The sequence below is a fragment of the Lampetra fluviatilis genome, chromosome 50, assembly GCF_964198595.1.
Source record: "Lampetra fluviatilis chromosome 50, kcLamFluv1.1, whole genome shotgun sequence".
NCBI classification, from domain to species: Eukaryota; Metazoa; Chordata; class Hyperoartia; order Petromyzontiformes; family Petromyzontidae; genus Lampetra; species Lampetra fluviatilis.
The window spans coordinates 2,119,437-2,132,172 of record NC_136324.1 but is presented as its reverse complement, the minus strand read 5'-3'; the positions used below and the strand labels follow the sequence as shown (position 1 = coordinate 2,132,172).

At 49.9% G+C, this 12,736-nt stretch overlaps 1 protein-coding gene across 3 annotated transcripts in view; it reads left to right on the top strand.

Moving 5' to 3' along the window:
- LOC144948610 (dystrophin-like) overlaps positions 1-12,736 on the top strand; it is a 639,922-nt gene that overhangs the window by 121,816 nt on the left and 505,370 nt on the right. For all 3 annotated transcript variants that reach the window (XM_078878206.1, XM_078878207.1, XM_078878208.1), the window contains exon 3: positions 3,675-3,736. In XM_078878206.1, the coding sequence (XP_078734332.1) occupies positions 3,675-3,736 (62 nt within the window). The remainder of the gene's footprint in view (positions 1-3,674; positions 3,737-12,736) is intronic.

Below are 12,736 nucleotides of genomic sequence, written 5' to 3'. Positions count from 1 at the left end.
TTCGATTTGTTACACACGATGATGATGACGACGACGACGATCTCGTTAGCGCGGGAGAGATCCGCGGTGCGTGAGCACAGCAGCAGTAACAAGACCGTGAAGCGTGAATGGGTATGCCAAAGGCTGCGACACCCACATCACTTTAGGTGCCATGCATTTTTGTCCAACGTCTTCTGGCTTGATTGTGATAATTTAGAAAGGGGGGGGTGGAGGCTGAGCACTCATGAGTGAAACATGCGTTTAGATTATTTCGACTATTTGTCTCAGAGTCTCACTGCGAGAGGAGCCAGGTTGAGGTTGGTTCGGGCACCCGGTAAAGGAAGCCCGCCCCAGGGTAGACGCAGCAGCAGCACGGCCCGCTGGGTAAAGACCCCGGGGCTGGCCCAGGACACGCTGCTGCTGCTGCTGCTGGCGGTGGGACGATGTCGCTCAGCTGGCCTGGGAACGCCTGGGAACTCCCCAGGAAGAGCTCGAGTCTGTGTATAGTAGTGTATAGTGTAGTGTGTATTGTAGTGTAGTAGTGTATAGTGTAGTGGTGGGACGATGTCGCTCGGCTGGCCTGGGAACGCCTGGGAATTCCCCAGGAAGAGCTCGAGTCTGCGTATAGTAGTGTATAGTGTAGTGTATAGTAGTGTATAGTTTAGTAGTGTATAGTGGAGAGTAGTGTAGTGCTCGAGCCCATCGCCAGAGAGAGGGAGGTGTGGACCGCCACTGCCGCCGCGACCCTCACCAGGACAAGCGGACTGAGAAACGAACGAACGAACGAGTGAACATTTGGCTGAAATACATTTCCACGTTGAGCCACTTCGTTGACCTATGACTTGCGGCCAGGTCGCTAAGAGCTCCGCGGGCCTTACCTGGTCAAATAAAAAATAGTTTAGTTTTATTTTACTTGAGTGATTCGCTTGCCTTTCCTATACTTTGCAATCCCGTCGTGTTTTTGTCTTGTTTGTTTAAACTTTCTGACCCGCCCCAACTGGACATTTTGTGAAAAAGTGCTTTATAGCTCATCGGATTGCTCCAGTCGAAATAAAGATTCGTATTCTGATAGTGGGGGGGGGGGGGGGGGGGGCGTGCTCGCCCCCCTCCTGCCCCCCTTTCATGGGAAAGGGGCTCAAGTGTGGACCGAACATCAGGACAGGGGGCAGAGGGCAACCGCATTCACATTTGTGAGAGTCGCTACTGCCGCGAGCGTTACGGAGACGCTGACCCCTGCTGTACATTTGGAGTCTGCGTGTCTCTCTCTCTCCCCTCCCTCCCGTGGTCGTGAGGATTTTTCTCCGGATCCTCCGTTTCCCCCCCCCAACGCCACTGAGTATTTGGCTGCGATAGCTTTCCACTTGATGAGCCACTTCGTCGTGAGCTGTCATTTTGTGGCCAGGTCGCGACGGAAAAAGAGCTGTACTGTATAGCTCAGTGAGGCCTGCCTGGTAAGATAAAAAAAAATAACAACGTTGTAGTCGTTTCATCGAGAGGAGGGCGGGCGTTCGGGGGTGCGTGAGAGCGAGCACGTCAAGGGAGTCTGTGTGCACGGTGACTTCACAATGCTCGCTCGGCCGATTTTTGTAACATCGCTCCGGAGCGACGTAACCACGACGTTTAACACAGCAGCGGGCGGCAGGGCGACAATGCCTCCGTGGTGGCTCTGCCAAGTTTTAAGTGAGGCTTTGTGATGGTCATGAACACGGGGACGGCAGGGGAGAGTGGTTAGCGGTGGTGGCGGAACCTGTCAACGTTATTTGCTCGCTCGGACGCGGCGCTTATGCGACCACCCAAAACTCACCGCGCCTCCGATTAGCACGGTTGGCGATGTGCGACAGAAGTTCAACGCAGAAATGTGCGCACACCGGGGGGGGGGGATAGGTGGGGGGGGGGGTGATGGGAGGGTTAAGAAACCTGTCTCGTTGTTTCAACTACCGAGGCCGGCAGATTTAATCAAAGCGACGCGCGCCCTCCGGTTTGCAAGTCCAGTGCGCGCTGCTGCTGATCATCACACCGCTGTGGCAGCATGAAAAATTAATACGCAGCTCCGTTCTGTGGCGGTCTGTGCTGAAAAAAAAATATTCCAGCGCAGCACTTGCCTTGCGGGGGATCATCTTCCGCAAGGCTCGCCCGGTAATTTTTTTAAAAATAAAACGTGCACGGCATTCACAGGAATCCACGACGTGGGCAACGCGATTACTGGATTTTGGCCAGCGCCGCTTAATGCCCTGCCGTTTAGCTATTGCGCGAGCTATTAAATTTGCCGGAGCGGCGTCATTTATAGGCCACAGTCCCCGGGACGAGCCATCGTCCTCCTCTGTCACGTGCGTTTACCCTGCCTCGGGAAAAAATCGCAGGCACCGGTACTCTGGTTTCATCCGGCAAGCTGAGCCCATTTTTGACCCTGCTACATTCCACCGTCAAGCGGGATGTTTGCTGGTGTTGGGAGATTACCGTTGGTTTTGCGATTATTTATTTGCCGCCCGGTTCTGTTGTGCGTGGTCTCCCACCCCCGCCGCCACCGCCACGTCCACCCATCGCACGCTCCTCCGCTGAACGCACCACCACCGTTTATTTTTGCACGTTCCGAGTGTTTTGTGGGGGCGTTGGGCGAAGATGACTGAATTTGCAGTGTGCGTTATTGAAAAAGTTAATTTCAGCAAAAGTCAATTGAAAAGTTTTGCTGAAATTGCAGTAAATTCGCCAACAAGTTTGGAATGATTTAAAAGCTGAATAAATTGCGCGTGCCCGCTTGAGCACAGGCTATCTCTCAGATCAAAATGAAACAAGGACTAATTTAGAAAATCATAAAGTTCCTCTTCTTCTTCAGACTTCTCAGTCTCGTAATAAGAATCGTTTGTCCCCGTGGTTTAATTTTGATATTATTCTGAGCTCAGAAACGTATTTGGTGTGTGCGTTCCATTTGAATGCATGCAATAATTTTGATACGATTTTCTTTAAAATATCTACAGTAAAACCTTGGATTGCGTGCATAATTCGTTCCGGAAACGTGTTTGTAATCCAAAGCACTTGTATATCAAAGCACTCGTATATCAGTTGTGATCACGTGACGCTCGGCAGACAAAGCGTATACACGTACTACTCGTATTGCAAGACCTCGCTCGTTTATCAAATTAATATTTATTTTAAAATTTTGCTCGTCTTGCAAAACACTCGCAGAACAAGTTACTCGCAATCCAAGGTTTTACTGTATTACCATTCACCGCTCAATGGCGCCTTCGATTCGTACGGTTGGCTACGTACGGTGCGAAGGAAGTTCAACATGCATACATATGTGATTTCAACTAAACACTTTGTAGGTTTGTCAGTTGTGTGGGATAACCTCTTCGATGTGCTTTCACATTGTACCGCACACGCTGTTCGCCATGATGTTCGGCTGTTCACTCCCCGCGCGGGGAGCTTCTGGAATTCACTTCATGAAGAAGCTCCCACCAGCACATGGAGTGAAACGTTGGGCATCATGGCCACGCAGGACTTGGTACAACCCGGAAAAACGTCGGAGAGCAATTGTATCAGTTTTTGCAGTTGATCATAATGTCTACTCCGAGGGTCGACGATTGTGCTAATCGTTTCTTTCTCCTTTCTGCCAACAGCATGTTGCTTGTAACAGCTGCTTTGTTTCGTCACAGTGCTAACAATGTTTTTTTTTTACTGCCATTCTCTGATAACAGATGAGAGGGAAGACGTGCAGAAGAAAACGTTTACCAAGTGGGTGAATGCACAGTTCGATAAGGTATGTAAATACTCTCCTACCACCACCGCCGCCGCCACGATGTTGTCTGCACCTTCGAGACTGGGCGTCAGCATTTTTAAATATGTTCATGCTTGCTGGTCGTTTAATAATTAAATTAATCCACTCCTTCGTCAACTGGACACACGTCTTTTTTTTGTATCAGTGCCGAACCGAGGTGGAACATCTAATTTGCAGTCTGGCTCCGATCGTGACCCAGGTTTACAATAACTTTACGTAGTCGACAGCGGGGAAAGTTTTCGTGATTGCAACTTCGTGTGTCTGTGTGTTTGTGTGGCATTGTTGGGAGAGTTGGTAGGTTAATGGTTCGTGCACCAGACATCCTGGGTTTGATTCTCTGCCACGGCTTAAACATCAGTGGCGAGTGATATGTGAACCTGTCATGGGCTAGCCCCCTAGGTTAACTCGGCCTTAAATGAGTACATGTTGTGGTGTGTAAACTTCGGCACTGGGGAAACAAAGGTGGCTGGGCATGGTGTGTCGGGCACGCTGCCTCCTCATGCGCCGTGGCGGTCTTAATAGGTGCTCGCTAACGGCACTCGTCCCCAATCTGTATGGTCACATGGCATCGTTGTCTTGGTAATATTTCTGTTGTAGCGTCAGCATGTCGGAGGTCATAGCATTAACTACAAGGCAGTGAGTTCTCACCTTGATATTTTGAAACATGCATTTCGTCATGCTTTAATATTCTGCTGATTCGGCATCAGCCCCGGTTGTTGTATTGTGTTGTTGCACCGCGCACGGGATGCACGACGGTTTTTGTTCATATTGGGGTGACTTTATACGACGTTGTGGTGGGCCTTGTCAAGTGCCTACTGGTGCCTACATGGCATCTGTTTCCATTTTATGCAAGGCATGTGGCCTAATTTCACACGTTTCTATTAAATCAGGCTTCATGCTGCTTAATTAAGCCAAATTATTTAATCTAAGCAAGCACCGAAGTTTAATCAAACACCGCAGAACCCAAATTACATTTTAGGATATTCAAAGGCCTATATACATGCTTTATTACAAGTCATTATTCCTACATTAACCAGAATTTTGCGATACGAGATAATTCATTTACATTCATTTACAGCGGTGGTGACATGTCTTTCTTAATGCAGCGTCGTAACTTTGGAAAAGCCACATAGACAACATCAAGCAACGTGTACGTATGTTGAACTCCTTTCGCACCGTACGTAGCCAACCGTGATAATCGGAGGTGCGCGGTGTGGGGGGGGGAAGGACAACAAACTAAACACAACACACGAATCGCCGACGCCCATCACGCAATGTGAACGTAACGTAGTTATGGAACACGTGTACCACGTACCCGACACACTCACGCAAAATGTTCGACCATCGCCGCACGCACCCGTAAGTTTGTCGCAACCTACTCCACAACGCTCGCGGGCAACGCAAATGTTCCCACGCGTCTAGCCGCCCGCTCGTCACTCGTCATGTACAGGCGACGCCGAACGCGACTTTGACTTTTCTCATCGTTTTTGGCCACAATCAATCGACTGCTGGATGAAAGCTTCACCAAGCTGCCACCGTCTCTAGCGTTCCTTCTCTGACGCGTTACATCCCATAGCCGCCTCTCCATCGTTGTCCTTGACGATCGGCCGTCATCCCTGCCCACGCGTCCTGCCCAAGGCCACTGATATTTACGGTACTTCAGAAAGGTGTTAACCTACCGAAGGTTCGCTCAATCCATATTTCTCTCTCCGTCTCTCGATTTAATTTCAAGCGTGCATCTCTCCACAATTTTTTTCCCAACTTTAATTGTCCCCCCCCCCCAACCATTTTTTACAAGAATTACCATAAAATTTGTTTTAAATCATAGCATGTAGTAACGCATCAATGAACAGCCTTCCTATTTTGGCACACTGGAATGTTGCTTTTCGTTACCAAGGACATTCTTCCGAAACCATTCCAACCCGCTTGCCGTGGTGTAATGGACAGCACGCACTGGACTTAGAATCCAAAAAGTCACCAGTTCTATCCGGCCTCCTGGCGCGGCAGTTGAAACAATGTCCACCCGGTGGAATATTGTTCACGGGTAACGCCGCAGTCAATCGACCGGCAGGTTGCGTGCCGCGGGGTAGAGTGTGGGTACTCGCAACTCTTACAAGATGTTTAGCCAGCGGTGGGAGAGGAGGCCAAGTAGCCTCGAGGGGGAGGCTCGTGTTGCGGAGGCTTTTCCGCCAGCGGTGGCATCGCCAAACAACGGCTCACCTCTGTCGACATATAAAATACATCTCGAGACTTTTTAACAGGCGTTTAATGCTGCTGGAAAACGCCGCCGTTGCGATACCCGTGCTGGGGCGCTGTCCCGAACGAGCAGATTGTGTGCGTGACACGGCCACAGGAGGTGCTTCCCGGCAGAAGGGGGCGGTACCTGTTGTGTGCTAGCTCAGGTATTTTCATTGGCCCAGACCGAGCTGAGTTCACGACTCACCCCGGGTGAGTCTTGAACTTTGTCTTCTGCACGGCGCATCGCACGTCAGGTGACCACTCCGGTCAGCCCCCCCCCCCAACCCCCTCCTGTCCCTCCATTCATTCTATTCCCCATCCTTTCTTGAACTTTCCACGACTCTCCACCAATCACATTTCATTTCCCCCAGCCGACCCCCTCGTTTCCGCTTAGTCTTCCCTTGACGACCAATCCGACGTGAATGTTCTGCACCTTCAACTCCGGGCCCCCTGCGTCGTCGGCTCTCCCTGTCATTGCCCCTCGCTGACAAGGATCCGGCGGCGCTATTCGAACTCACGAGCAGCCGCTAGACCCGGCGCGTGGATGTTATTTATTTCCTAATAGGGTTTTGCTTCTTGGCATACCTTAGTTGCATTCACGGATTCCCATTAAGGAATTGCAGAGGCTGTTGATTTTTTTTTTTAGAAAATGAAAGCCCGCACAGGCCTTAGAGGTCCCATTTGCATTCAGTAATTGGTAGTAGATTACATGTGCCGGAATTCATAAAATCACTTTTTTTCCCTCCCTCCATATGCTTCTCCCAAGACGTTTTAATTGGTCCATAAGTGGGCAGGTATTTTTTAACTGCCAGTTCAAATTTCAAAGCAGATAGGCATTTGATATATACAAATTCATTCTGAAGTAATTTATGAAAATTAGCTAAGCCAGTGGATATTTACGATTACACCCTGGGTTCAATGTTGCAGCCCCGTTGCCTTTTAAATTCAAGAGTTGTTTTAAATACATTTGACTGGCGTAACTCAAACGTGAAGTAATATTGAAGTACCGCATATATACCAATGGGCATTCAGTTGAGTGAGTAAGATCTACGTTAGAAATAGCGTTATTCAATCCAGTAAATAAAAACAGAGATCACAAGGCTCATAACATATAAAAGAGAAGAGTAATATATTCATATTTTAAGAATAATAAATACATCCCATTTACACCCTTATGTCGATCTGCTACAAGATGAAGGCTTTCCACGTTGGTCTTGGGGGTTGTTTCACCATACTTCACCATGCAGCTCAGTGCAGATTTGCAGGGTGGCACTGATGTCAGCTGCAACCCCAGTTTAATAAATAAGCAGCGATGCAGTGGTCGGTGCACTGCGCTTTGAATCCAGTGACCTGAATTCACTTCCCCCTCGCAGCTGACAGGAGTGGCGAGGAGCGATATCTAAACAGGTCCTGGGAAACCCAGCCCCCCCACCCCTCCTCTCTTGACCAACCCGCACTGACCAGCGTGGTGAAGTATGGTCAAACAAACCCCCACGACCCGCCCCGACAGAGTGCGGATTTCATACAGCAGTGTATTAACAGAGTGCTATAAGTTAGCATTCTTAATACTTTAATGGCGGTTGATTTCTGCTCATTTCACAGAGCACACGGCACAGCGCCCGCATGCAACCCTCTTATTCAATTCAATAAATCAATATCCCTTGTTTAAACACAGCACTGCGCATTTAAGCCGCTGTGTAAAAACGATTTAGGTCACGTCTCATTTCTAGATATCCCTTTGTGGCCGGCTTGCTATTATTACATCAGCCGAAATGTGCTGAGCCTAAAGGTTATTTGGGGGTCTTAAAGCTGTTGGGCTGTCTCACAATGGTGCCTGAAAAAACGGAGTGCGACTTTTCTTTCGATCAGTGCTCGCGCACTATCGCTGATCGTGATGCCTTCCACCTTTCGGGTGACTTACGGGTACTCGTAAAAAAATGCTCTCCGCTCCCGGGATAATGCCCCACTTACAAAAGCAACTGAGCTATTATGGTGCGTCTCATAAAAGGGCAGTGTTGTACTCGTTTATAAAACACTCCCGTTGTCTCGTGATTTCGGGGGTTTTTACTTATTTACCGGGAATGCCTTCTTCATCCGAACAATCTTGGCTGTACGAACAAATGCAGCTTGCATTGTTATTTTTTTTATGAATCTGCAATTGTTACTGGTAGGAACCTCCTGGTTACACCAGCCCACAGGGGATTATTGTGTCCGTCCGTCGTGCAGGGAGGGGCTGGGTGGGGAGGGAGGGGCTGGGTGGGGATGGGAGGGTGGGGAGGGGCTGGGTGGGGGGTGGGAGGGAGGGGTGGGGCTCGGTGGGGACGGGCTGGTCACCCGGTGGTGCCCTTATAAAACTCAACGTTTAACCTACTCACGCCGGCTTGTGCCCGCCCTCACAGTCGGACATATTTGCGGAATACACCACGCCGCCGTTGACCCTGGCCATTGACCGAGCAACCCAACGTTCCTACCAGCTCCCTCCGCAGGAATGTGTTTGTATGCTAGGGGAAAAGCAACTTAACAAAAAACAACTGGCATGCTTTAGATGCCTGCCCCTCCCATCAAGCTCAAGAACTGTACTGGTGCTATCGCAGTTGCATTTCATACATGCCCACAAAGACAAAGATCCCCATATAGCTTTAAGCAGACTGTTGGGGCAAGCGCTGTTAGCGAGCACCTCCTGAAGGTCAGCATAGCACACGAGGAGTGGGTGGCCAACGCCACGCCCGGCAGCCTTTGTCTCCCGAGTGACAATGTTTACACATCACACCAGCTGTTCGTTTAGGGCTGAGTCGACCTAGGGGAAGTCCCAGGACCGGTTCAGATATTCGTCCCTGACCGGGTTCATAGCCTAGCGCGCTAACCACTAGACTACACAGACCCGGCAGATGGAGATGCAAGCACACACACACACACGCAACAGAAGAGGCCATTCTACAATATATATTGTAATAATTGTGCTGAGTTCGGGTTGTTCACAGTTCATCAGGTGGCGTTCCTGGTGGCAACGTAGGTCTGCATTTCTGCGAGCAACACACGCGTTGTGAATTGGCACCACAACAACAACAACAGCAGCAGCAGCAGCAGCGGTGTGTTACAAAAGCCCGGCGCTCCGTGTGTCCGTTTGTCCGTCAACTAACTCACAAGAGCCTTTCAGAAGGCCTGAATCACAAAGTTGCAGAAAGTAGACCCACCCCCCCCCCCCTCCTCAGATGTGGGGTAAACAGTTGACCCAACAGCTTTCCAAAAATTGTCGAAACCCCCCCCCCCCTAATTATTTTGGAGACATATGCTTCCAAACCCTGCATACAATTAGTCAGTAGTGTCATACAATCGAGTCAGTAGTATCTGCACACATGGGGGGAGGGGGGGAGGAAGAGGACGTCAGTGGGGGCAGGCGACGGGTGAGGCACGGTGCGCCGAGAAGCCCTCCGGAGGAGATGGAACACGGCGGGCCGCCTTGTCCTAGGTCGCCTTATTCTCGCACTCTCCTGGGGTTTGTTCAACTTTGTCCAGATATTATTACGAGCCTCGCAAACTTGCAAGCGCGCTTGTGTAGCAGACGAGTCTTAAGCGACGGGTCGCCGATACTTTGTGGTTTCTTTTCTTTGAAACGCAAAATATCTTCGAGCACGGAATATTCACGCTCTTACTAAACGCACATGCGATCGTGACGAGTGTTCATTTTCAATGAGCATGAAAGAAAATGTGTTCTCGTAATCAGCCGATGACAACCTATGGAATATTCGTTGAGTCTTTGTCTGTGGCTTTAATTCGGTCATTCTCCTCGTCTTGTCGACTAAGTCTGTCTACCGTTTAGTCAACGTGTTGTTGTTGGTGTGAGGGGTTTACAGCTCCCTCGCATGATCCCCAGCTACCCCCTCCCCGAAATGATCAGGTCAGCCAATCGGTGAACTCCGTCAACGTTTACATCAAACGGCTGTTTCATGGAGCTCAGTGCCGTGCCCGACTGCCCAGACAGTCTGGGTGGCTGGAACGCTGATGATACCAAAACGCCGGCTCCCCAAATCTTTGCCTTGACGCTTCGTTTTAAGAGATTGGGCTTTTTCTTGGCCCAATGGTGGCGCAGGTGTAATTATCAGAAATCCGTGGCTGCATCCAAGCGAATAAGTTTTATGTTTTAATTAAGGTCCTCGCGGATCCTGCTAAGTGAAGTGTTTTGGAGGAACAGCTGGCGGTGTTTAGTGCACTCATTTGAAATTCTTTCAAAGTTTTTCGCCAGCTTGACAGGATTGACAACTTGGGGAAAAGTCTCCCGCTGATGAAACTAACAGAAAACAATCTCCATATATATCCTTGTTCAAGATCCGCAGAGGGTGCCTTAAAAAAAACAGAACTGCCTAGTTTCGCGATGCCAAACTTTTCCAAGCCACCGATTCTTATGTAAGGGGCATTATGCTGGCATGGCTTTGGACCCACGGTGGCATCGGACTATACTTTGTCGGTTCTCTCCTGCGCGACCTTTGTGCGCTGTGAGGTTAAACACGCCGTTGTGCTATTATTACGAACGTCCCTGTCGCGCTGCAAACATTTTAGCTGGACGCTTATCCCGTGCCAAGCTGAAACATGCGACAGCCTGGATTTAGCGCCGACCCTGCCCACCACTGTGCCCTTTTATTAGATGGATATTTTAAATGAATGGGATTTTGTGTTGGTGCGATGGCTTTTTGGACCTTATAAGGCCGGCTTCTGTGCCACGAGCAGTGCCGTTCACATCCGCTGTGGCAGAACCCGTTGTGGTTTGTTGTACGAGCCTCCGAGTAATTACTCTACACCCTCACTTTTAAGTGACTGAGAATACAGTTGGCATTTGTATGTTCACATGAGTATGGGGAATAGTCGACTTCATTACTGTTGAGTGCATTGTGAATGTATCGCCAATTGCAATGTTATTACGGGCTTGGCTAATGCGCCTTTGGTGCAGCAGCGCTGTACCAAAACGCCAATGTTAGGTGATGCCAGTTGTGCGGTGTACGCACCCATCTACCTATGAATAGGCTGTGGTACAGAGTAACGAATCGTACGGCTAACTTGCATTCCTGCTTCAGCTATGGGCCAATTGAGCAGACAAGAGGGCATCGGAAAGACATCCTCTATTCGATGAAGTTCCCTCCCCAAGCCATCGCCATCTCTCTCGCGAACGTGAGACGTAACAATCCACCCAGCACCTGCTCACGAGCCCATTTCATCACTCCGTCTCCTCTGCGGACACCCTCCGGAACGCGTTCCATTCCTCGTCTGCCACTCCCGTCATTATTCCCGAGCGTCGGTCATCGTCTCTTCCAGCGACGTGTCCTGCCCCGAGCCCCAACACTCGCCCTTCTTCACGGTTCGGATGAGATCTTCGACCGGCGTGTTGATCCGAATCCCATGTGCTCCTCTTACCTCTTCCCAATGTAACTCATTGGCTGTCATTGCGCCCCCTATCCACGGTGGATGTCCTCCGAGGCACTTCGTCTTCCTTGTACGTACGTGTGCACGTTGAACTTCTTTGGCGCACCGTACGTAGCTAAACTTGCTCATCGGAGGTGCGGGGGAAGGACAACCAACTAAACACAAAACGCAGCTCTTGCTGTGATACTCAGACCAGGATTGTCAGGGTTAAAAAAACACACACACACACACTTGTTTCTTGTCCGCTCGTTATCGGTGCGGTAGTACACGTCTCCTCTCGTATGAAATGTTAGTTGCCGCGTTGTAATCTCATCCATTGTGCGAATTCTAAGCAACGGTTGTGGGTTTAGAAAAATCTCTCACACGTTTTGAAAGGTCTCGCTGCCCATTTTAGACAGCCAGATCGGGGCGCCGATACTTATGGCATGGTCATGACCACCCCCCCCTTCCCCACTGACAAAATCATTGTCAGTGAAAGGCAGTTCACGGACCTGCAACACATATTTAATTGGTTTATTGTTCGTTTCTGCACTGCCGCGCATGCGATTTGGTGGGACTCCGATGTAGGGACAGGTCACCCGTAGGCAGTGCTGTTTGCGTTAATTTGCACCTCGCTAGCCATACATGCGCTCGGCAGGAGAGCTCCAAGCTGTGAAGTGTCGCTGCAGGCTGCCACGGTTATGAAATCCACGATGACCTTCAACACTTTTTAAGATTCGTTTCTCCGTTTGGCACGCAGTGTGAAGTGGTGACAGAAAGAGTGAATATCGATTTCCTCGCCCTACAGTTCTGTTATCATCATCATTATCGTCGTCGTCGTCATCAGTGATGACCAATCCACTGCTGGACAAAGGCTTCCCAAAGTCTTCGCCATCTCTCAGGATCCTGCGATGTATTAATCGACCCGGCACCTGTGCAGGAGCCGATTACATCGCTCCATCTCCATCTTAGATGCGTTCCATTCCTTGGCTTCTGCTGCATAATTTCTCTTGACCATCAGCCGCCATCCCTTGCTTGCGATGTGTCCTACCGCAGCCCATTGCTTTTCTTTTTTTCTTTTTTTCTTTAACTTAATGAAAAAAATTTAAATCGGAGCCCGGCACAGAAACTCCACGGACAGAAGTCCCGAACGCCGTGTTCCTGAGTTTAGAGGAGATGGGGCTCGCTGCTGCCCCACCGAGTGGGGACCGCTAGCGGTGTGTGTGAACTTTCATGTGGGGAGAGGAAGGTGAGGGGCGCTGCGGAAGCGGTGGGGTGAAGGGGGGACCCATTGGCTTTTATGAACGGTTTGAATTATGTCTCTGACTCACGCGCTCCTGTATGTCTCTC